This window comes from Neomonachus schauinslandi, chromosome 4, assembly GCF_002201575.2.
Source record: "Neomonachus schauinslandi chromosome 4, ASM220157v2, whole genome shotgun sequence".
Lineage (NCBI taxonomy): Eukaryota > Metazoa > Chordata > Mammalia > Carnivora > Phocidae > Neomonachus > Neomonachus schauinslandi.
Genome location: NC_058406.1, coordinates 5,753,278 through 5,778,201, shown reverse-complemented (window position 1 = coordinate 5,778,201; position 24,924 = coordinate 5,753,278). Strand labels below are relative to the sequence as shown.

Sequence of the window (24,924 nt, the reverse complement as noted above, 5' to 3'; positions counted from 1 at the left end):
CATCCTTTCTGATGGCTGAGTAATATTCCATTATATATATATAAAACTCACATCTTCTTTATCTATTCATCTGTCGATAGACATCTCGGTTCTTTCCACAATTTGGCTATTATGGACATTGCTGCTATGAATGTTGGGGTGCAGGTGCCCCTTCGGATCACTACATTTGTATCTTTTGGGTAAATACCTAGTAGTGCAATTGCTGGATCATAGGGTAGCTCTATTTTTAACTTCCCGAGGAACCTCCATACTGTTTTCCAGAGTGGCTGCACCAGCTTGCATTCCCATCAACAGTGTAAGAGGGTTCCCCTTTCTCCGCATCCTCGCCAACATTTGTTGTTTCCTATCTTGTTAATTTTAGCCATTCTGACTGGTGTGAGGTGGTATCTCATTGTGGTTTTGATTTGTATTTCTCTGATGCCAAGTGATGTGGAGCAATTTTGCATGTGTCTATTGGCCATTTGTATGTCTTCTTTGGAGAAGTGTCTGTTCATGTCTTCTGCCCATTTCTTGACTGGATTATTTGGTTTTGGGTGTTGAGTTTGATAAGTTCTTTATAGATCTTGGATACTAGCCCTTTATCTGATACGTCATTTGCAAATATCCTAGAATGTTTTTAATTTGGTTGTTGCTCTTCATCAAGTATAGGCAAGGTTATCAATCATATTGCACTGATTACTGATTTCCAAAACCAGCTCTGTTAATTCATCTTGGTTTTTCTAGGCAGAGTCAGTGTTCACTGGCACTCTGTGCGTTTTTATGGTAGCATTTATTTCATTATTTTCTTTATGTGTGTGTGTTTCCTCTTCTCTGAGCTGCTGGTTCCCTCCTCCTGTCTACCCAGCCCACCCTCAAATGAAGAAAAGACAGTGTGCTTACTGTGTCACTGAGGCTGGAGTTCGTGAGCCCACAGTTGCCACCAGACCACCAACCAGTCCTAAGCTGCTCCAGAACAGACATTGGAGCAGGGACTCTTAGAGCTCCTCCTGGACATGGGTTTATGTTCTGCTCGCTGCTGTGGAAGTAGCCTTGAGCAACATACCAAACCTCTTAGTTTTGCTTCCTCATTTTTAGTACCCTTACCACAAATGATGGTGTGAGGAATGATGAAGTCAGAAAGATCTAATACAGCGCCTCACACAGGCAAGGCTTAGCAAACTTTGGCCGCCCCTCCTTTCTCTCTGTGACTCCAGGGACTGGCCTAGTTCCTGAGACATTGTAGTTATGTCGAGAGTGTTGCAGGGAGGGTTGGTTCAGCAACTGTGTGTTTTCCGTATGAAAATAAACCAGATCTGCCCCTCAGCTCTACTTGAAGCAGCTACATTCTGCCTCTTTGCTGTTATCTTTAAATATGCTCCCATAAGAACATTTAGACAAAGTTATCCTTTCTGGAGCTTAAATAGCATCATTTGGAGTGACACTGGATAAACAAAAATAAATATTGTGCCTGTAATTTCAATTCTAGTTTTTTAATGCATACATTTATCCTATTTTGAGCTTGATTAGCTCAGTGGTGATGGAGGTGTGAATGAAAATATATTGACATCCATAAATTATGAATTATGAGAACATTTTTTAAAGTTTTATCTTAGATTTCTTCAAGAGCTTTTTCATTTATGTTAATGGTTGAAGTAATTAAAACTTTGCAAAGAATTTTAACATCTCTTCCAAATCCCACTTGTTATTTCCTTTCTAAGCTATTTTGGCAGTTTCTTGCAAATAAACATATTTCACAAAGCAAAAGACTTTTAAATCTAATATTGTTCTTGATGGATTGCAATTATTTAATATTTAGCATGGATGCAGTCTAACTCAGATAGGCTTTTTCTACAGTTATTATAATGGCTATAATTGCAAAAGGATGCTTTGGGGTAGGAGAAACTGCCAGCTGCAATGCCATTTGATCTAAAAAGGTCACAGTAAAAGGGACATTTAAATTAAGTTATAAATTACAATTGAAGAACAATATTTTGATGTGTGAGTCCAGAGATGTCAGAGCAGGGAGATGTAATTCATGGGTTCATTATAGAACAGGGGTGCCTGACAGCTGAGCCATGCTAAAAGGAAAATTTATTTGCAACATCATGCAGACTGAAAATGGCAGCTAAGATGAGAAGCCAGAGCAGAAACTTGAAGCCTTGTGGTAATACACAGAGTTTGTGCTCATATGACTGCCTGAGACCCTGTGATGCTTAGTGATTGCCGTAATATAAATGAGGTGTTTGGGCATTTGCACATTTTCTGTCTTATTTAAATTAAGACCTCGTCCTTGCTCTATAAAATAACATACTTTATAGCTAGGCATTAAGGTTGATTCTCTCACCTCTCTGTCCGATATTACAGATTTGCTGAAATTTCAAAACTGTTTAGGCAGGAGAGCTACAGCTTGAAACTGGATCTCCGTCCATGGCAGCTTTGAAGAAGGATATAATTTAATGTTTATAGCAATCCATGAGAAGTTCAATCATGAGTTAATTAAACTGTAGGCAGTCATTAAGTATTATTTATTCTTTCGAGAAGCTTGCCAGTAAAGCACTTATATATATTAAATTATGGAAAGTAATAAGCAGGGAATGATTTGTCAGGCAGAGCGAGAGTGGCACATTTAACTTGGACAATTATGCAGAAATGTGTTTTTCTTCTTGGGGCATGATCCTTTCTTGCTGCTAATCACGGAGAGGTCAGAAGCTGTAATGAGACCATTGAGGGCGTGTCGTGTCCAGCACTGCACAGCAGATGCTCTGTTGAACTTCTGATTGTTGAGTAGTCTTTGATAAGAGACATCTGCCTGAAATTTTACTCCCCATGATGATGCCTCTACACAGTTTATAGCTTTTTGACATTGCACGTATCTTGTCACGTATCGCATTTCATACCTTCCATTGTCTTTTGACATAGCCAGGGGATAGTGGTGTGAGGCCCATTTGACAGATGAAAACCTCAGCCATTTGTTGCAAAACTGACAACAGGAATTTGTTTCCTGCCTCAGATCCTGTGCTGTGTTCACTAGGCATTGACAGAAGGCATTGACTGTGGGATGGTTTATATAGAAGGGGCAGCTGGACCCCCAGAGTTGTTGAGAGCTTTTTATGCAACTGACCAAATGCATCCAGTTACGTGTGGTATCGTAGTCTTTGGCTCTGTGTAGTGGTTTCATTTGTTACAGTAGAACCGAACCAGGAGCTTGCGTCACTCAAGCTGCCCTTGTTCTTAGCACCAAACCCCCACTGGGTTGACTCTGCTGGTTCACTCTTGCAGGTCCTTGCTAGCACAGTATCTGGCACTAGGAATTGCTTAGTAACTCTTGTTGAGAGGATGGAGGGCCAAGAGAATGTGGTGCAAGCAGCCTGCCACTGAGGCTGGGACATCCCACTGGATCTCATGGGCACTGGAAGGTGTGGTAGAGGAGGGCTGGATACCTGATAGGGGAAGGGTCCTGTTTGCTGTCTCACAGTGAACAAACCAAAAGCAAAGGAAAGAACACAGCCTGAGGATTCTGTGGAGCAACCCCGGGAGACCAAAGATCAAACTGGTGGAAAACAGCAAAACAAGGATGGTTCCTTGATGGAGTGATTTGAAAGGCTAGGAGATTGATGAAGTATCACCAGTTTGTTATCAGATTCCCCGGATATTGACCTGTGGTTTAGGGGAAGACCGCTTTTGCTTGTGTAGAAGTGCAGACTTGCAGTTCAGTGATGTGGAAGCAGCAGATTTACAAGTATATGACTCCCTGATCATTGGATCACACACACACACACACACACACACACACACACACACACACACACTCCCTGATCATTGGATTACACACATACACACACACACCCCCCACACACTCCGGAATGATGAATTTGAAAACAGTGGTTTCTGCTGAATGACATCCTGCTTTAGCGGCTGGCAGGGTGATGGGGATGGTGTGAGATCTAAATGCTTCTCCCACCAATAGCTTGTAAACATTGAAAGCTGGTTAAGTAATGATGTTGTATCTTGGTCCTTGTACTTTGCGATGATTTTTTCCCAGTCGCTCTAAAATGGTACAGTTCCCTATACTCTACATTAAAATTGCATTTAATCCCAGAATTTACTAGCTCTGCTTGGTTGCAAAATGGACAGAACGGTTACTTATCTTGCTTTAATTGCTTTTACAAGGCTACAAAGTGAACCTATAAGACATTTGAGGGTTTTTTCCCCCCTGTCTTCATTGCAGTTTCTTTGAACAATCTTCTCTGGGGAAATGGTAGAAAATTTTATTCACATTAAAGGACCTTCTTACCTCAGTGATAGTGAGAAGCCTGCACTGAATTTCCTCACTATGTTGATGGTTGTGATCAGATGTTTAAAATTTGAAACCCACATAATGTTTTCCACAGATGAAATTACTATAATTTGTTAGAGGTTGGTGCTGTATTAGAGGGGAATGTTTATTTTATTTTATTTTTTTATTTGACAGAGACACAGTGAGAGAGGGAACACAAGCATGGGGAGTGGGAGAGGGAGAAGCAGGCTTCTGGCAGAGCAAGGAGCCTGATGCAGGGCTCGATCCCAGGACCCCGGGATCATGACCTGAGCTGAAGTCAGACGCTTAACGACTGAGCCACCCAGGAGCCCTGAGGGGAATGTTTTTAATGACAGTTTTTCGAGATTTAAGGTAGCCAATATTTTGGTAGATTTAATTCTAATATACATAAGGAATACAGTTGAAATTCCAGTTTAGCTCTTCCTCAAACATTATTTTGGCTCCAATCTGAAGAAAGAAAATCTTCATAATCATCTAGAAAATGATCCCTCTTTTAGAAGGGCTTACTTGTTGCCAGATACATGGACTAAAGAAGGTAGTACCCACCCTTTGAGGACCCTAGAGTTTGAATGTGAGATTGAGGAAGCCGTATTATACAAAACTAGTAATTTACAGTGCCTCTCACAGGTTATACCATTTTCACTCCTACATTTCTGATGTGCATTATCGGTGTTCTTCACAAGCTGTATCTCTGTCTGGCACCTAGAGTAGTGTCTGGCCCAGTTTAGCACTTGGTAAACATCTGTGGAAGGAATGAAGGATGTCCTGAACTCCAGTAATTTTCCCAGAATGGTCAAAACATAATCTTCATTTTTGTGAAGCTATGTGGGCCATAACTTTTAGTATGTTAAAAGTATATCTTTAATTAAATATAATTAAAATATTTCTATAAAGATGTAAAACTCTCAGAACGTTCTCAGACAAGATTCCTAGAAAGTAGAATTAAATGTTTATAACATTCAGAAGAAGGTGAAAGTGTGGAGAGGTTCGGTTGGGTTCCCTAGGAAGAGGGCATGGCAGAGCCACCCCTGGATCTGGCTTTTGGACTAGCCTTTATGAATTATTGATGACAGCACAATAGTACCCTAACTTCATTTGTTCAATAAATATTTCATCACTATTGGTAAATAATCCCATACCTCTGACTTTTCAAATATGTCTTGGTGTAGAGGGTAGGAGTAGACACTAAATATTTATTGGGTTTATATCATGGAAAGGTCAGGAACAGGAATATTTTAAGAGGAGGGGCAGACAGTGGATCACATGAAAGGAGGGAATTACCCAGTATTTAGAGAACAGAGTAGCAGAAGGAAGCCCAGGTTACCACACACACTGCAACAGCTTCTTCAGGGGACAATGTGATGCAAAATGAAGATTGTGAAGGAAGTGTGAACGCCAGGGTATGTTTAGGGGACAAAGAAGCAGCTCACTAGAAATTTTTTTTTTTTTTTTTTTTAAAGATTTTATTTATTTATTTGAGAGAGAGAGAAAGCATGAGGTGGGGAGGGTCAGAGGGAGAAGCAGACTCCTCGCTGAGCAAGGAGCCCGATGCGGGACTCGATCCCGGGACTCCAGGATCATGACCTGAGCCGAAGGCAGTCGCTTAACCAACTGAGCCACCCAGGCGCCCAGCTCACTAGAAACTTAACTGAGGGCGCCATGCACGCACTGGGCAGCTTTTCTAAGAAACCAAAAGTTCAGCAAATTATTCAGAACATTTCTTGCAGCTCCTTTTCAAAGCTTGGTTCACCAAAAGTCAGGAATGGCACAGGGATTGATGACATTTGATTTAACTTCATTCAGCAGTACACTTTTGGAACAGGCCTTATGTTCTTATGAGTAATTTCCTATCCAGCCATATAAGATGTTAAATTTTAAAATTTTTTCTGTGAACTTTACCAGTGTTTTAGTCAAATTTCAAAAACTATTAACATGAGTAATTATGTGAAACATAAATGGTTTTGTTTATAGTTTAACAGTTTTTTTCCCCCCCTCTCTGGAAAGGCTACTATCTAATCTAGAAAATCGATGAAAATTGAGTAGAGACTGCTTCCTTTATTTTTTTTCTTTTTCCTTTAAAAAATAAATTGCTAATACTCATTTAGCGTATTATGTGCCAGGTGCAGTTCTAAACAATTTACATGTGTTTTCTAACGTTATTCTTATAATACCCTAAGAGGTAGATGTTATTATTATACTCATTTTTAAAGATGACAACATTAAGTCCCAGAGAGGTTAAGTAACTTACCTGATGTGTCCCACACTAGTAAGTAATAGAGCTAGAATTTGAATCCAGATAGTCTGGCTCCACAGTCCATGGTTTTTTATCACGCTCTTCATAATTACCCCATATACTATAATTACCTCTTAAGAAATGTTAATTTTCCATAAGCTTTTTATTAAGAAGTTATGATTTGATCAACTTGAATTGATTTCAAATTATCACTAAAATATGTGCTCCTAAAAAAATTAAATAGGCATGCAATTTTTTCTTTTATTCAGTTCTAGTCCATGTCACTAAGCTCATATTTTAGATTCTTATTGTATTATAGACCTTGACAATACCTGCTTGGTCTGGATATTGGGCAAAGTTTGAAAATCTAACTTTATTTTCATCTTTTTATACTGCGGAAATAAGTCTAGATTGGACAGTTTTCAAACACTTTAGTATTTATTTAGTATGGTATTTATGGTATATTATTTTTTTTAAAGTCTAATGATGAATGTTATGAAAATCTACAAGTTAATATCTAGCATTCATATTCAGTACATACACCCCCTAAACACACACACAGACATACATTGTACCATCATCAAAACAGAATCGAGCATTGACTGTTGCTGTAGGTTTTTGTTTTGTTTTAAGGTAGTGACTTATTGTTACAGTTAATATTTAACCTGGACTTCCTTAGACCTGGATTTAAAATAAATTGGGGTCCTCCAAACAGTGAGAATACTCAGGAAATTTTAATTTTTAATACTTTCTGTTTCTCTGAATGAGCAATGAAAATGGATATTTGTGATATCCCTTCTAATAGCAGTTGAATTAGAAGAGGGACTTGCTGTGTATGTTTCAAATACTATTTTAATTTATTCAACAAATATTTACTGCAGGCTTACTATATGCCCCGCCCTGGGTCTGTAGCAGTTGCTAGGAAGGCAATCTGCACGTCCTTCTTACGAGTCTTCTACTAAAGAGGGGAAACACAGCACTCTCTCCTCTCGTGAGTCTGTAGCTCTTTACTTAACACCTAGGTAGGAGCAATTACTATGATCTGCTCAATCTTGTCATCTCATATGTATTGTGTCCCTGCAACACATCCCTAGGAGTTTGCGAGTTTCCTGGAAATAAAAACCGTGGCTTACTAAGGTTTAGACCTTTTCTGAGTTTGCAACTGATGCTGGTGCATTGTTCAAATAAGGGATTGAAGCACAGGTGAGAAGATTGGAAGGTCCGCTCCATGAGAGCAGGGATGCCTTTGCCTGTTTTGTTCACCGCTGTATGCCCAGGGTCTAGTACATTGCCTGGAATGCAATAGGCACTTAGTCAGCTTAAGGCCAAATGAATTCACATCAGCTGAGATTTAGATTTGGGTGGAGTTTACAAAGGGACAATAGTTGAAGGCATTTATTTATTAATTTAACCAGTAGTTCTGTTAGATCTCCATACGCTACGGACTGTGTTAGGCGCTGGAGATAAGGTCTTAGCCAAAATGGATTCTTGTGCCAGAGTACTAGATCTGTAAAGGAGAGCCAGATTTCCAGTGAGAATTTTGGAGGGACAGCCACAGTAAGCAAGAGGATCTTTCTGTCTGCTACTTCATTCCATCGTCTGCAAGTTGAAACTCTGGAACTAGAAGGGGATTGGGGTCACATGAACCAAGAAAGGAATGTCTTTGCAAGATAGAGAGGCTGAGTGGTGTCAGGCACTGCCTGGGGTTGGAAAGGATATGAAATGGAGGAAGTTTATTACCTTTGATGAGAGAGAAGGCTCCTAGAAGGAGTGTGTAGATAAACCAGCATCTTCATTCACATGTACTGCTAGTATACTGTTAAAGAGTTTTGTTAAAAAGCTCTTAAAGTTTAGGTACTTGAAATTTTTTTTAGTGAAATTACTACAGCTGAAAGACTTCAGAAATGCTAAAGGGTAATAACATAATTCAGTAGGTCTTTTAACTGTTTTGGGGGGGAATGGGACAAGAGTGGGTGGGAATCACACTAGCTGGAGTCTGGCTTTACCACCTGCTGGTTTAGTGTGCTGAGCACCTTTGTTTGACCTTTCTATGCCTCAGTTTCCTCATCCATAAAATGGGGTGACTGTAGTTCCTACCCCATAAGCTTAAATGAGAAAATACCTTCCTCATAGGATTAGGAGAGATAATGAGTACACGGACTGTGCTCACCATTGTGCCCGGCCAAATGTTCAGTAAGTGTTTGTTACTGTTGTTCTGAATCCTATTCCTGTTCTTCCCAAAATGTTCTCTACCTTACCTGCCTCCTTTTCCCAGAGCAGCTGGAACTGGGGCCAGGGGGCGATTGGAGGAGAATGAATTCTCTTGCTGACGAACATGCCCATTCCATGATTCTTCTGTTGGAACAAATGCAGGGTTTCTCTTTTATTGATGAGCTTCCAGATCTGTTATTTGGCACACCTCACTAACTGAAATTGTTGTTGTTGTTTTAGCTACATGAAAGTGGCTATGACGCTGGCAAAGCCCTGCAGCGCCTGGTAAAGAAGCCTGTGCCCAAGCTGATCGAAAAGTGCTGGACGGAGGATGAAGTGGTGAGTGCAGATGGGAGTGGCCTTGTGGCCGGGTCACCGGGCTGTTTGCTTCTCAAGTGCGTTCCCTCCCTCCCTCCTCCGGGGAATGTCTGTGGTATCCATTAGTCCAAGGAAAGAGCCTTCAAGCATCATAATTATACAGAGAGACTTGATCTTAGTAAGCTTAGTGGGAAGGATTTTCTCAGGTTTCATGGAAAGAGAGAAGAGATTGGTAGTGTTGGTTGGCTGGTTTTAGCAAGCCAGCTTTTGATACCTCCCTATTTTAAGACACAAGCATTTTTAAACCAATTGATACATATCCTAGAGTGGAGCCAGTGACTTGTAGGAAGCATAGACCTGATTATATAAATACAGTGGATCTTACATATTCATTCTATCATTATGGCCCATCAAAGAAGTTGGGGGGATAAGATATGTGCCCACAAATACAGATTTGAATACCCATGGATTCCTGTCCCAGCAGACCGAGTGCTCATGAAGCTACATCCCCATCTTGTGACTTCTGAGAGGTATTGCTGTAAAGGACTTACAGATTACTTGTGCTTTTGCAAATACAGTCTTGTGTCTGAGTGTTACTGCTTGACATTTGCCCTTTAGGTTGAAAGAAATTAAGATGAAGGCTGGCACTGATAGACATATCGATTATAAGTTTGTTGCTGATATTTTAAAATATGCTAACAAAGAGTGTTTAGAAACTGTGTGCTTTCCTGATTTTGCTCTTTCATTTTTTCAGCCAGCAGTATTTATTAAGTACTTACTGTGTGCCAGGTGCTGTGTTAGGAGCCATATCAAGAACAGAAGGTCCCACCTCACAAGGCTTATGTTTTAAGAGGAGAGACCATCTGTAAATCAATACACGTCAAGTGGTGGTACATATGTGTGCTAAGGAAAATAGAGTAGGTAATGAGGATGGAGAATAAACTGGGTGAGGTGCTGTCTTTTGTAAGGGGCTGAGGAAAGGCCTGGTAAGAACCATTTGATCAGAGACCTTAGTGCAGAGGCGAGCCTTTTGGATCAGGGGCCCTAAGGTGAAAGCATGCCAGGGGAAGAGAAGTCTGGGCCCTGGCATGGTCAAGAGGTAGGCAGGAATGTGTCTGGAGGGGGGTGGGGACGGCAGTCGGCACCTTGCTCTTTGCTCTGTATGGGCAGATTCTGAGCAGAGGGGTGACTTGATCTGCTAGTGGGGCACACTCTGGCCCCTGAGTCACAAGTGGGCTTTCGGGGCTTTGGGAGCTTCCAGGCCCGAGGCCAGGGACTGAAGAGCACGGCAGCAGTACTGGGGAGAAGTGGTGAGATCCTGGGTGCACACTGGAGCCAGAGACAAGAGGATTGGTTTGAGGAAAGGCCGTGTTGGTGGTGGCAAATGGGAGGGGGAGAAGCGGACTAGGAGGCCGCAGGGAGGGACCGAAGCGACCCCTGAAGGTTTGGTGTAGGAGAGAGCTTTTTCAGGAGTCCGTTAACGCTTGCAGCTGATCAGATGCATGAGGAAGTTGGTGCTGCTGTTTTGAAATTAAACATTTAAAAACTACATGATCAGTAAAGAGTTGGAAACTTCTTAAACATATGTTATTTTTGAGACAGTGCCAGCGTAAAAATGTGAGATTTGTTTTGTCAAGTCAGATAGATGTCGTTTTTCACTGTGGATCCATTTTTGTGAGAAGGAGAGGAGAGTTTTGATAAAAATTTAAGATTCCTCAAACAGCCTTGGTGGAAGAAAGATGTGAGGAGGTAGAGAGGATGGAAGGAGTGTGTGAAAGGCCGTCACCCAGGGGCCCCGCCAGTCCCCTTGCGCCAGGCGCCCTTCTCGGCCTTCCCTTGCCTTCACCCCGCGGCTCCTCGGCAGCCAGGAGCTCCCTGTGCTTTCTCCCGAGGCCTGTCCTCTGGGATTTAAGGACTCCCACTTAAAAGAAAGCCACCTGCCTTTTCCTGCAACACTTGCTTCTCTTGGGCGCGGTGTGGTCTGTGTCCCTGCTGCTGCTGCTTGGGGATTTGGAGCAGCCCGCAAGGCGGAAAGGGGAGCCTCACACATCCGAAAAGGCCTGGCTTGCTTTTGAAAAGCAAAACTCGACTCCAAAGTGCTGCACATTCCGAGTACATGGTAATGATCCTTAACTGCATAAATCCTTGTCATTCGGGCTCATTTTTGTCATGTTTGCTTCTTTTGGTCGGAGATTGGAGAAATGTGCTGGCACTCATCCAGTCCTTGCAGAGCACAGGGATCAAATGCTTCCCTTATTTATAGGAAGTTCAGCTTCACTTTCTAAACCTGAAAAGTGAATGAGAAAGACGGATTGAATAATTGATAGGCTGAAGGCAGCTTCTCATGAACGTATCCAAGTCAAATCTTTGACTAGCTTTATGTGGCAACCCGGTGTAGAAACTCATGGGCCTCTGCCTTGGGCTGGTTTTGGCGTGAGAACGTAACCTGTGTATATGTGGCCCCTTTGGTTGAATTCCCCACATTTTCTCATCCCAGGAATCACAGGAATAAGCAAAGCACAAGTGTGTCCCAACTAAAATGAGTACATGGGCCTACCTCCTTCCTCCCCACCCCCCCAAATAACATTTTAGTTATTTTTAAGCATCATTGCCTCCAGTATATCAGTTTGCTCAAACTGCAGCAACGTCGACAAGGTTGTTTTTCTTTGTGTTTATATGAACTGAATACTCCACAGTCGTGCCAGAGTTGGTGGAATGAGCACCCGCCAGCGTGAACCCCCCTGCCGTGCTCTGAGCAGGCAGCCTGTGCCGCCCTGGCCCCAGCAGGTGCACCGCTCCCTGAACAGAAGACGAGTCTCTCCCGATGCTGCCAGACCAAACCCTCAGCACCCCACAAGGTTCAGCACAGTTCCTGGGCCCAGCCTGCCACTATCGCGCCCTCTTCTGAGCTGCTTCTGCTGCTTGTCGTGTTTGTTGGCAGCCTGCCCCTTGCTTTCTCCTGCTGCCATCACCAGCTCTGTTCCTCACAGCTTTATTTCCAAGTTGATTGCCCTCCTAGTTGGTAAACTTCTTAAGAGTGAGGACTTAACTGATGGTGAGAATAGTGTCTGGTAGAGAATAATGTTTTTGCCTAAGAGGGATTTGAAAGATATTGACAACTCTTTAAGATTACTGTTTTTAAGGATTCTTTACCATAATTACGATTGTCCTCAATCTAGCATTTTATTTTTTTTATTTTTATTTTAAAAGATTTTATTTATTCATTTAAGAGAGAGAGACAGAGAGAGCACAAGCAGGGGGAATGGCAGAGGGAGAGGGAGAAGCAGACTCCCCCCTGAGCTGAAGGCAGACGCTTAAGCGACTGAGTCACCCAGGCGCCCCTCAATCTAGCATTTTAAAACTTGTAGTAGTTAATAATTATGCATCAGAGAAAAACTTCTACATGCACCCAAGCTGACCTTAGAAGTTTTACTTTTGGAAAAAAATTCCCATATTATTAATGATAACACCACCCAACTTCCTCATCCTAGGTCTTTCAGATAATCACTAATTCTTGAGATTTTAGGCCTCAAAATGACACGGTGGGAGGCCTTTCATTTTACATTTTCTCTCAGTGATTCCTTTGACAGCTTGTGTGTGTATATAGATGTGGTATTTCTTACTGAAGTTTCTTTGGGGCTGAGACACTTTAAATCTTGTGGAATGGATGCCAGGTTTGTGGCAGTTTCTGTCAAATTCTAGGCCAGAAACTGGCAGTTGAACTCTGCTTTAGTGGAATGACTGAGAAACACGTTGGTAGCTAGCTCAAGGCGGTCTCTCAAGCTAAATACACTGGGTCAGATCAGAGAGGCCGTTTCGAAGAAATGCTAGGTCAGTTGGATGGAGCCAAAGTAGATGGCTGGCTGCCGCATCTGGGAGTTGTACTGACAGCCAGTTTCACTTACATTATGCTAAAAATATTATTCCATTTCAGGAAGCCACTTAAATCAGTAGAACTTATGGAGAGAAAGAGGAGAAAAATACTGATCAGAACTTTAAACAAAAAAGAAAAGAAAAAGTAAAAGAAACTCTAGATTATTAGGTTTTTAATTAAACATGATGAACACATTTAAATATAACACAAAGGCCCCAGGCTGAACTGCACCTAATCGAAACAGATTAAGTCACCCTCCCGTGCTCGGGTAGTTATTAATTCTGCTTATTTATGCATGCGAGCTGAAGGTCGCATTTGCTGCCGCTGTGCTGTTGCTTATTGCACTGGGATTCCGCTGCTGCTTGATGCTGTGCTCTTAATTAGCATTCAGCTGTTGATACAGAAATACTGGGGATGCTAATTGAATTCCTTTTAAAATTCAGGGCCTGCATTTTCCGTGGGGAGTTTGGCCTGACTTGCAAGGTTGTAAGATTGGGTGCTCCACTGAGCCGTGCACTTCACCCTTTGCTTCCCATCCACTTGGCTGTGTTTGTTTTGGAACTTATTTTCGTGTTGAAGTAGCTTTCAGCAAAATTCCAGGTGTTCCATAAGGTAAAGGTTTTGTTGCTTATGGTATTCTCGCAGAGCATTCATTCCATTTCATTGTGGGTAACTGTAACTTTTATCTGGAAATATGTTTTCCCTTTAAGTATTTTGTACCAATTTTGATGTAATACATTGAGTGAACAACATAGGTATAAATACTCTCTATAAAATTTTTATCCATAGCTAGTTTATCCGTGGTGTGGTGGTAAACTTTAGTTGGCCATGTACACGGATTTACAAATGCATGTATTTTAAAACTTCTAAACTCTCCTTCAGTTTAAAGCTCAGCATTATCATAAATATAAATGAAAATCCTTCTTTCAAAATTGACATGACATGGCAAACTAATTTTCTGAATATTTGTAAACCAATGAACTCGTGTGGCTGGTCAGGGAATTACTTCCACGGGACACACCAGCTGTCTGCATGGTGTCTCCCAGCAGCATCTTCAGATGCATTTGTTAGGCCCTTTTTGGAATGTCTGCTCTAGAAAACATTGTTTTCATTGTTCACTCTTTTTAAGCCAGGCATCTGGATGTGCCAGAAGACAGAGCTGCTTAGTGGGGCAAAAATACAATGAATTTTATTTACTGTTTGTGTGGCAGCTGTAGAAAATGGAATCCACAGCAAAACCAAAGTTAAGGTCCAATAGCAGCAGGAGGTTGTGGAGGTGAAAGCAGAGTTGGAAACAACGGCAAGGGGGAAGACAGTCAGCTGCCCTCAGCCTGTAGTTACAATCCTGTGAGTTTTAAGGTGTCCATAATCTTGGGGTTTAGTTTTAAATTTTATGTTTTCAATATAGGGGAAGCCTTAATTATATGATACTGATTTTTAGGAATGGTCAGATTTCCAGAGTTGTTGAGCATTTTATTTAGTCATTCAAAAAAATGTGGGTGATAGGAAGATCCTGTAGGTCATCTAATACGAACCCATTCATTTTTTCTTCTTTTGTAAATTTTATGTGACTCTTCTCTGTTGTTGGAATATCATTATGAAAACATTAAAGGAGGGTTGAAACCTCACTACCATCTCACATTCCTGGTTTCAAGCTCTCTTCATGTCTTTGTTCATGTACCTATATTGGTTGATGTATTTGTAATCTTATGTAAATTGAATCATATTGAAATTCTCACTTTTGCAAGAAATCTTAATTTGAGAATGTTTATGGTTCACCTGGAACCCGAAATAGAGATAATACTGGATTTAGTGCAACACGTAATAGGCATTTAGTAAATTTTAAATAGAATTGAAGTAGCTTTTTCTCTCAATTTATTACCCTTCCTCTAATTTTAAGTTCATTAGTACTGCCTCATAGGAATAACTTAATTCTGAGATATGAGAATAGGAAAGGTAAGAGAAGTATAAAATGTTGGCATATTATTTATTTATACATAAGTAATACACATATTACTCATGTTATGTGTTCTTATGGTCCATGGCAAAAATCAGTCCTTTAGTGTTAAGAGAGGAAAATGTAGGGGTGCCCGGCTGGCTCAGTTGGAAGAACAAGTGAGACTCTTGATCTCGGGGTTGTAAATTTGAGTCCGACATTGGGTATAGAGATTACTTTAAAAAATAAAATCTTTAAGAATAAATAAATAAAGAGGAAAATGTAGATACAGGTAAATTTGTGTAATGCTTCAAGTATTAATGAAATTGGACTATTTTTCCCATGATTGACGCCCATTAGCCTTTGAATCAAACCCTTTTTTAAACAAGTCGATAATGTGAATAGAGTGGAGTTTATTGTCAAGTCCATTTGACAATGAGACAGTGAATTAAAAATCAATTATATGTTCAGAAGATTGGTGTCAGGCAATCAATTTTGTCAGTTTGCAGAAATGGTCTACTGCATAATAACCAGTAAAGAGAAATGTATTTTAAAATCCTTTAGTAAATGAGATAGGCCAAGCATTAGAAAGAGAGATTTCGGGGTGCCTGGGTGGCTCAGTCGTTAAGCGTCTGCCTTCGGCTCAGGTCATGATCCCAGGGTCCTGGGATCGAGCCCCGCATCGGGCTCCCTGCTCAGCCAGGAGCCTGCTTCTCCCTCTTCCGCTCCCCCTGCTTGTGTTTCCTCTCTAGCTGTCTCTCTCTGTGTGTCAAATAAATAAATCTTTAAAAAAAAAAAAAAGAAGAAGAAGAAGAAAGAGATTTCAAAAATTTATTTCAGTATTTCATGTTAATAGAAGTTGCCTCTGGGTTAAATCTACAAATTCAGCAGTGACTTTGCCTTTCACATACATGGCTTTATTGCTTTCTAGGCTTCCTCTGTAAACTGTGGTCAAAGAAGGTGGTATGCCTGTTTTTCTAAATAAGGTCGTTCTTTTTCGCATTTTCTTTAACCCATATGTTTCTCAAGTTCCTTATCCCCTAGCCCTGATGTTAGGTATTTTTGTTTAAAGCCAGCAGTAAGTTGTGCTGTTCTTTGGGCTCCATGTGTATGCAAATGTTTGTGTACCGTCCCTTTTCAGGCCTTGGGGTGATGTGGAGTAGCACAGAGACCTGGGAAGTAACCCCACACTGAATATAGGCATTCCCTAAATTATTCTTCGCTGCTTAGGATAATCTTTTAAAATCAAAGAGCAATTTTTAGGGGACATTTTTCATTTTTGCTTGAAGTGGGGGAGCATTGGGGAGAATCTTCAGCTTGAAAGATTAATAAGCACTACAGCGGTGGGTTATTGAAACCATGTTTTCCATCTCATTTTCAAGGGCGTGTAAAACAAATGGAGATAGCGTACACTTTCAGCCGCCCTCCATCATCTTTCTCTGCGTTTAAAAAAATGAGAACAAGACACAAGGGGACTTGAGAGATTGCATTTGTTCTGCCATAGACAAAGTGGTTATTTTATAAATGAAGAGGATAGAAAACCCTTTCCTTCTGCAGTTTCTTAGCAACAGAGCTGGAGTCCATTTTAATGTGTATGCATGGAACATTCTGTGTATGATGAAACATACTATCAGCCTGGTCACTGGAGTTCGGTGTTGGGGGAAGGAAATAGGAAGCTTAAAAAGAAAAGGAACCCTACAATGAAAGGAAGTAACTCATTTTGAACTGTCTCCTCTTCCCTGGAATACTTGCGTCTAAAACCTGAAGTCTCTCTTTTTATTTATTTATTTATTTATTTATTTATTTTCTTATGTTAATCCCCATACATTACATCATTAGTTTTAGATGAAGTGTTCCACGATTCATTGTTTGTGCATAACACCCAGTGCTCCATGCAGAACGCGCCCTCCTCAATACCCATCACCAGGCTAACCCATCCTCCCACCCCCCTCCCCTCTAGAACCCTCAGTTTGTTTTTCAGAGTCCATCGTCTCTCATCCTAAAGTCTCTCTTAAGTAGAAATAATAATGGCCTCAGTAGCCCCCTGATTGCCCCCTTCACTGGAGTGCCAGCACATTTTTTTATATTTCCTAGTAGTGTTTTGTTGTTATTCTTCCTCCACCACCCTGCATATTGTTAAGTGACACTTTCGACTAATGTTTCAGAACTTGCTTTAAGACGTTTTTCCAAAGTGCTTCATATGGGTGAATTCTAGTTCATTTTCCACATACATAAAGCAAAGTGCTGAGGTGTTGGGAAGCAGAGTGTGTTTGGTGGTCATAAAGGAAGAAGTCTCGCAGTTGGCCTCACCAGCTTAGAGTTCAGACCCATGTCTATTTGTCCGGCTCTGTATTTCTTGCATTTGGTGTTGGGCTTGCAGATGACAAGCCTGCTTGTCCATCCTTTGTGAACATGAACATAGGATGACCCTTCATGTCATTTACCAAGTTGCTTATTCAGTTTCTGATTTTAGGTAACTGGTTGAAATTCGTTCATCCAGTCATTCCACAGATGTTTATACAGCACCAACACAGCACTCTGCCAGACACCGTTTTATGTGCTGGTGCTCCAGTGGGGAAGATAGATTAAAACAGGATCACCAAGTAACATATACAGTGTGTTAGCTATGTGCTAGAGAGTGTGGGGGTCTGCCTTGCTGGGCCGTGACGGCGAGTTTCTCTGGGGGCTTCCACATTAGACTAGGAAGTCTCAAGGTCAGGGACTATAGTTTAATTCTTCTTGTATCTCCAGAACAGAGCCCAGGGCCAGGAGTATGGTGGATAATCAGAAAAGACTTTTGACTGGGTTGGATAGAAGAGAAACCTAGTAGAGTTTGTTTCGTCCCCCAAGTCCTCACATCACTTCAGTGGACTTGGCCCCTTTGGCTGAGCTTGAGCTCAGATGCTGCTGCTTCAGGGGGTTCCTTCCGCCTGCTCAGGGCCAGTGCTCGCTCCAACTCCCCAAAAATTGACTGGACACTGCCCTGTTCTTTTCTTCTCAAGAGCTTCCCTTGGAAGCAGCAGCCAACCCCTTCTGTGTGGGTTGTCTGTGGTTTTATTTTCTAGACTCCAATAGAAAAATCTCATTCTTTGTCAGCATCACTTCATACTTGGTGATGTGTGGGGTTGCGGTGTTCTGCTGTGGGAGAGTGAGTGACGACGAGAAATAGAAGGAAGAAGCCTCAGTAGATGGCCCGGTGTTAGTCTAACCAGCCTTCCCTCACGACCCATCATGCGTTTGAAAGCAGACCACCTATTTGCAAATCTCTTTCTTAAAGCTGTCTGGTTGTTTGGGGCCATCTTTTTTGTGACTGTGGTATGTGGGTAACAGACCTTTCCTCTCAGGTTTCCTCCAAACCTTTAGGGTGCTTCTGCTGTTGGGTCACTTTTGGGATATTTCTTCCCTCTTAAAGGGCTGGATCCCATGTAGTTAATCCCAGCAATAGGAAATAGAAGAACTATCAAATAAATATATACCGAGGAACTAAGGAAGGAGCAAAGCAAAGTTGCAAGTAAAACAAGAACCAAGCAGGGTGCCTGGGTGGCTGAGCTGGTTAAGTGTCCAGCATTTGATTTCGGCTCAGGTCATAATCTCAGGGTCGTGGGATCGAGCCCCGCATCCGGATCTGCCCTCAGCACGGAGTCTGCTTGTCCCTCTCCCTCCGGTCCTCCCCCGCCCGTTCTCGTTCTCTTTCTCCGTCTCTCTCTCAAATAAATAAGTAAAGTCTTAAAAAAAAAAAGAACCAAACAGTAAGAGAATGGAGCAGGATGGCTGATGGTACACCATGTGGCCTAAAAAGTCTACCAACACTGTATTTAATATTTAAAGTATATGTCTAGAGCCTGTTTTGTTTTTTTAAGTGTATACTGTCATCCTGGATCCTTTTATTCAATGTTCAGAGAACACTAGGAAGATCTCTGTCCTGGAAATAGGAGCATGTCTGGGCCGTGCTGAATATTTGCAGCTTTGTTGCCACTGTCCGCTGTCCTGAGTGGCTCTGCTGTCCAAGGGCATGAAGAGTGCTACTGAAATGCAGTGCACTTGAACTCTGGGGGAATGAAAGAGGATAAATCATCACACCCTTCTCTCTCCTCTCTGGAAGTCTTGCTGGGGTGGGGTGGGGTACAGAGAGAATGCCAGCCCAAAACTGCAGGCCTGGGACGACGGCCCTCAGGCTGGCAGCCACTTTTGGGACCTCAAGGAAGGAGAAGGCAGGGGGAAAGGACAAACTTTGCCATGGCCGGCAGGTGTGTTTGACAGGAAACCTGGATCTGAAGCCAGTCCCTGTCTGCAGCCACCCCTCCCTTTCACTGCCCCCGTAGAAAACTGGGCTGATGTCTTATCTACAGCTAATGAAATCATCTCTTTTTAAGAAATTTGAAAGCATTTATGCCCACACACTTATGTGCCCTAGAGCTAGCTAAGAGTTCTTGGTTTCCCCTTGCAGCTCATTTGTCGGTTTTGATTATTTATTTTTATAATCTTTTTCTAGTTTTTCTAATCTTTCCTATCAGCAGTAATAAAATAAAACCTCTGGACTGCAGACATGCGTGTTAACAAGTCTTACAGGCTATCCCAGAGCCAGAGGGAAGGACGATCCATCACCAGCAGCTCTTCTCTGTGTTACTTCAGTCCCTTTTCTCCTCTCAAGAGCCCTGAATCTTCTCTGGGAGCCACTGTTCCTGAAGTCTTTGCAGGTGTTACCTATTTGCTAATAAGCCACTTTCCAAACAGGCACGTTCAGCCTAAATTAGTCTTTTTCTTTTTCCTTCTAGGGCCTCTAATTAATTAGGGTAACATAGCTAGCTAAGCAGGCTTGGTTATCCATTTTTGAAAGAGTTGTTTTAGAGAATGAATTTTAACAAGGTGTTACTAAGCATAGATTTGAGGAGCCAGTTAACCTGGACCCAAAAGCCATCCTACATTAATCTTTTTTTAAAATTCTTTTTTTTTTAAGATTTTATTTATTTATTTGACAGAGAGAGACACAGCGAGAGGGAACACAAGCAGGGGAGTGGGAGAGGGAGAAGCAGGCTTCCCGCTGAGCAGGGAGCCCGATGTGATGCGAGGCTCAATCCCAGGACCCTGGGATCATGACCTGAGCTGAAGGCAGACACTTAACGACTGAGCCACCCAGGCGCCCCCAACATTAATCTTAAAATAAAATAGCTTTGCTTGTAGAAGGCCCTGGGCTCTTGGTCTGTGATTCCCATTCCTGTGTTCCCAGCAGAATACCACTTGGGATTCTTGATTTCATCAGACAAAGCTGTTCCAGATTCCGAAAGCAGCTTAAAGTTGGGATAGACTCTGAATATTTGGGATTCTCCCTCTCAGTCCAGTCCATGAAAATGAAATTCTCCAATCCTTAAGCAGGAACAAAAGTTAGAAAATTATTTTCTGATTATCCTTTGAGACAGCCCAACTTCTTTGTCTTCTTTCCAAGTTTTTGACCCCAGAACAGCCTGACCCTGGTAGTGCGTCTCCCTCCTTAGAACTCTCTGACTTTATAATCTGCTCACATTCTCCCCCCACCAGGCTCGCTCTCTAAAACCCCTGTCAAACGTCCCAAGGATCCACTTACATTATCTTGCTTTTAAAAGGCAAACTTTCAGATGGATCATTCAGTTGCTCACACATTTAGAGGAGTCAGTAAGCATCATACCATATTGTCCTTCACTGGTTTGAAATAATCTCAGGCACTGCAGAATTCCATTGCTAGGAGGATATGCATGTGTAAGTGAGGCACTCTCCTTCAAAGGAGTATCTTGACAAAAAGAGTGATGGACTTTTATAGTTCAAAACCAAACATTATTGCCTTTTTCTGGATAACCAACTTTAGATTTTCCTTAAAAAATGTCACATGGTGGGGAGTGGACTTTCCCCCCCACTTTCTATTGAACTTAATTCCATTGCCTTTCCATACCTATTCTGTGGAAGGTTCTGCTGGATGCTTATGAGGCCCCTTTATATCCAGTGTTTACTGTCTTAATTTATCCTCTAGAACCTTCTGTTCCTACTGTTGTTAGTTAAGCTTCGTGTTTTAGAAATGAGGTTAGAAAATAATATTAGTTCCTCATCCAGAAAAAAGGGAGCTTATCGCTGACTTGAGACAAAGAAACTACATTTGTTCTTTAACCGCTAAGATTTCTGCAGGAGTCCCCACTGACCTTGATAATTGCCTGGCAGAGTGGCATCCTTGACTTATTTTGGCAGTGGGTGTACATGAGCACTTGAGTTGGATGTTGTCGCCACAGGCAATCTAGAGAGGAGATGGCAGCCACACTATTGGAAACTTTTTGAGTGCCTCTTCTACTCCTGACGTTGGCCTGGGGTCCACCGGGGACGCAGGGCTGAAGTGTTGCTGTTGGACAGGGAGATCAGGAAGCGCTCTGAGGAAGAGCTGTTATTCGAGAGGAACCCTGAAGGATGGATAGGATTTTGCCAGGCACATTGGATCAAGGTTAATGGAAGAACAAAGGCATAAAAGAATATGGGTGGTTGGTTAATAGCCAGTTGATCAGTTTGAATGAAGTTATGGGTGGAGGAGTGTCTGAGATAGCTGACTGATTCAAAGCCACCCACTCTTTATGGGAAGAGAAGTTTATGTTTAATTTAATAGAAAATAAGGAATAATTACACATTTTCAAATGTGGGGAATGATAGGACTGGGGCCATAATTGAAGATTAATCTGGCAGTAACATGGGCGGTAAAGTGGGTAGAGAAGGAAATCAGTGGTTCTGAAACCTGACTACACGTTAGAATCACCAGGAAAACTTTAAAATGTCCCCGTGTTCAGACTGCACTCCAGACCGGTTGGATCAGAATCTCGGGGGTGGGACCCAGGCATCCGTGTTCCAGGCTAAGGACTGTGGTCCTAGTGAGAGATGTTGAACTTAGAGAGAAGCTCTTACAGCAGCTATTCCCAACCTTGGTTGCACACTGGAATCACACAGGGAACTTTGTTGTGTGCTTGTGCATGCGTGCGTGCGCACACACACACACACAAAACAGAGACTTGGAATCCACCCCGAGATTCTTTCTTTTTGAGAGAGAGAGAGCGTGCGCGCAAGTGAGCTGGCAGTGGGGAGGGGAGGGAGGAGGAGGAGAGGGAGAGAGAGAATCCTGAGCAGGCTCGACACCCAGCATGGAGCCCTATGTGGGGCTCGATTCCATGACCCTGAGGATCATAACCTGAGCAAATTTAAGAATCTGACGCCCAACTGACTGAACCACCCAGGCACCCCTCCCCAAGATTCTGATTTGATTCATCTGGGATATGACCAGGGCGTTGGGTTCTAATACCCAGTCAAGGTTGAGAAGAACTGAGGTAGAGGGAAGGTGAAGTGAGAGGAGCAACTAAAATTGAGAATTTATGGAGCAATCATAAGACCTTTATTCTGTGCCAGGTGCTGTTCTGAGCACACACCATGAATGGACTCATTTACTGACGTGTCACAGAGTAATTTGTAGAGTCTGCTTTCCAGTCCAGCCCCCTGGCTCTAGAGCCCAGCTCCTACCTTGCTGTACCAATGGTATCTCTAGAGACGCCCAGCTGATTGGAGGTGGGGGTGGGGAAGCAAGGAAAAAGTAGAGAAATACAATTCAGATTTTGTGTTTTGGTACAAGGGAGGAGGCTGGTGGTAGTATTAACAAAATCTGACATCAGGAGAAATACTTGCTTTAGGGGAGAATAGGAGAGTTTGTGTTAATTTGCAGTGATTTAAGAAGATGCAGGTGAATCCTGCCATTAGAAACGAAGATCTAAAGATAGGAAAGATTTCTAGTCTACAAGAGCAAGCTCACAGTTGAGGAAACCAGGCTTGAAGTGGATAATTAGTTTGCTCAGGGTCTCAGCTAGTAAGTGGTAGAGCCAAGGTCTGATAAGTTGCCAGGGACAGCAGTGCAGAGTGAGAAGAGACTCTTGGGGGAATTCTTACGTCGAGAGGCATAGGGATGGACAAAGTGACAAAGTCAGAAAAGGCTGGAGAAGGGGTTGGACTCTATATTGTTTACTTTGTTAAACATTATATTTAACTCAATAGGATATGAGGAGTAACTACATATTTTTTGAATATGGGCAGTGATAGGACTGGGGCTGTCTTTGACATAACTCAGTTGAAAGATTGAGGAAGGAAACTGGTACAAGGTCAGGATGCTGAGGCATGTCTAGTAGCATCGATTACACTGTTGAAATAACTGGTAGTGAGTCCCAGGCTGCATATCGAACTTGGGGAACCAGGTAGAGGTGGTAGAAGAGTCAAAGGGCTATCGGGCACAATCAAGAAGAAGAAGAGATTTTGTGGGATTAATGGTGGTGGTACAGTAGTAAATAAGAACATTTCTAGTTTTAGATCTTAGATGTTTTCAGAGATGCCCAAACATAAGTGGGTGGCTAAGTTGGAATAACGGGCACTGAAGGCTGTGGCTGCAAACCATATTAGAAGGGCTCTGGGCAAGATTTTTCATGTTCCCGAGAGTACTGTCAAAAGATAGGATAGAGGGATGCCTGGGTGGGTGGCTCAATCGGTTACGTGTCTGCCTTTGGCTCAGGTCATGATCCCAGGGTCCTGGGATCCAGCCTCACATCTGGCTCCCTGCTCAGCAGGGAGTCTGCTTCTCCCTCTCCCTCTGCCCCTCCCCCTGCCCCTTCTCTCTCTCTCTCTAGCTCTCCCTCTCTCTCTTAAGTAAATAAATAAAATCTTTTAAAAAAGAAAAAGATAGGATAGAGAAAGGGACTTTTAACTAGATGTAGGATCACTGAATAAGGGGGAGGGAGACTGGCTTGCTTGGTTGATTCCATGACAAGGAAAAGCAGCTGGAGGTGGTCGATGATGTGGTCTCATAGGTAGTCACCGTTGGAATCAGAGGATGCACACGAAACTAAACCTCTGGTTATTATTGGAGGGGTTTTGCAATGTCCACAACAGCCAAACTATGGAAAGAGCCTAGATGTCCATCAACAGATGAATGGATAAAGAAGATGTGGTATATATATATACAATGGTATACTACTCAGCCATCAAAAAAATGAAATCTTGCCATTTGCAACGACGTGGAGGGAATAGAGGGTATTATGCTAAACGAAATAAGTCAATCAGAGAAAGACAAGTATCATATGATCTCACTGATATGAGGAGTTTGAGAAGCAAGACAGAGGATCATAGGGGAAGGGAGGGAGAAATGAAACAAGATGAAACCAGAGAGGGAGACAAACCATAAGAGACCCTTAATCTCAGGAAACAAACTGAGGGTTGCTGGAGTGGAGGGGGGTGGGAGGGATGGGGTGGCTGGGTAATGGACACTGTGGGGGTATGTGCTATGGTGAGCGCTGTGAATTGTGTAAGACTGATGAATCACAGACCTGTATCCCTGAAATAAATAATACATTATATGCTAATAAAAAATTTTTTTAAAAGTTATTGGAGGGGTTTTGAGGGATGTTGTATGGATCATGATGTGAGGATGCTGAGGGGCTCGGGGAGGGCTTTGGGCATGCGGGCATCTGGAGAACAGAGAAAAGGGAACGAGGGAATGAGAAGATAATAGGTCTCTAGAGGACACAGTATGCTGGGCCAGTGGGGAGTGGCTAAGGTGAGGTGTCCATAGCCAGAAGTAGACATCGGGATGGGAGTAACGGGAAGGGGTGGGAAGGAAATTTGTGGTTATCGATGATCATTTTAGGTCCCATGGCTGGGGAGACTGAGACCCCTCTGTGCGGCCCTGCTACATGGTGTGCTTCTTGAGGGCTGATCCATCTCTTAGAGTGTCCACTCCTCAGCATGGCTCACTAGATGCTAAGTTGAGTTGAATTGGATTAACATGTAGAGGCTGAAGATGGAGGCAAGTGGTGAGGAAGCAGGATTTTGTGAATAGAACAATATTTAGAATTTAAGATTTCAGATGGGAATGTTGGCTTCAGAATATATTGTGCTGTTTGTTTCCTCAGTCACTCCACAAGTGTTAAGCATTTAACTGTGTCCTAGATGCTAAGTCTTGGAGATAAAAATAATGTTGGACATACTATTCTCATGGAGCTTGTGTTCTAATGGGAAGC

At 42.4% G+C, this 24,924-nt stretch overlaps 1 protein-coding gene across 1 annotated transcript in view; it reads left to right on the top strand.

The window, feature by feature from the left end:
* The window catches only part of RERE (arginine-glutamic acid dipeptide repeats), a 265,002-nt gene that overhangs the window by 162,497 nt on the left and 77,581 nt on the right, over positions 1 to 24,924 (top strand). The window contains 1 exon segment of the mRNA XM_044914376.1: positions 8,982 to 9,080. Within this exon segment, the coding sequence (XP_044770311.1) occupies positions 8,982 to 9,080 (99 nt within the window).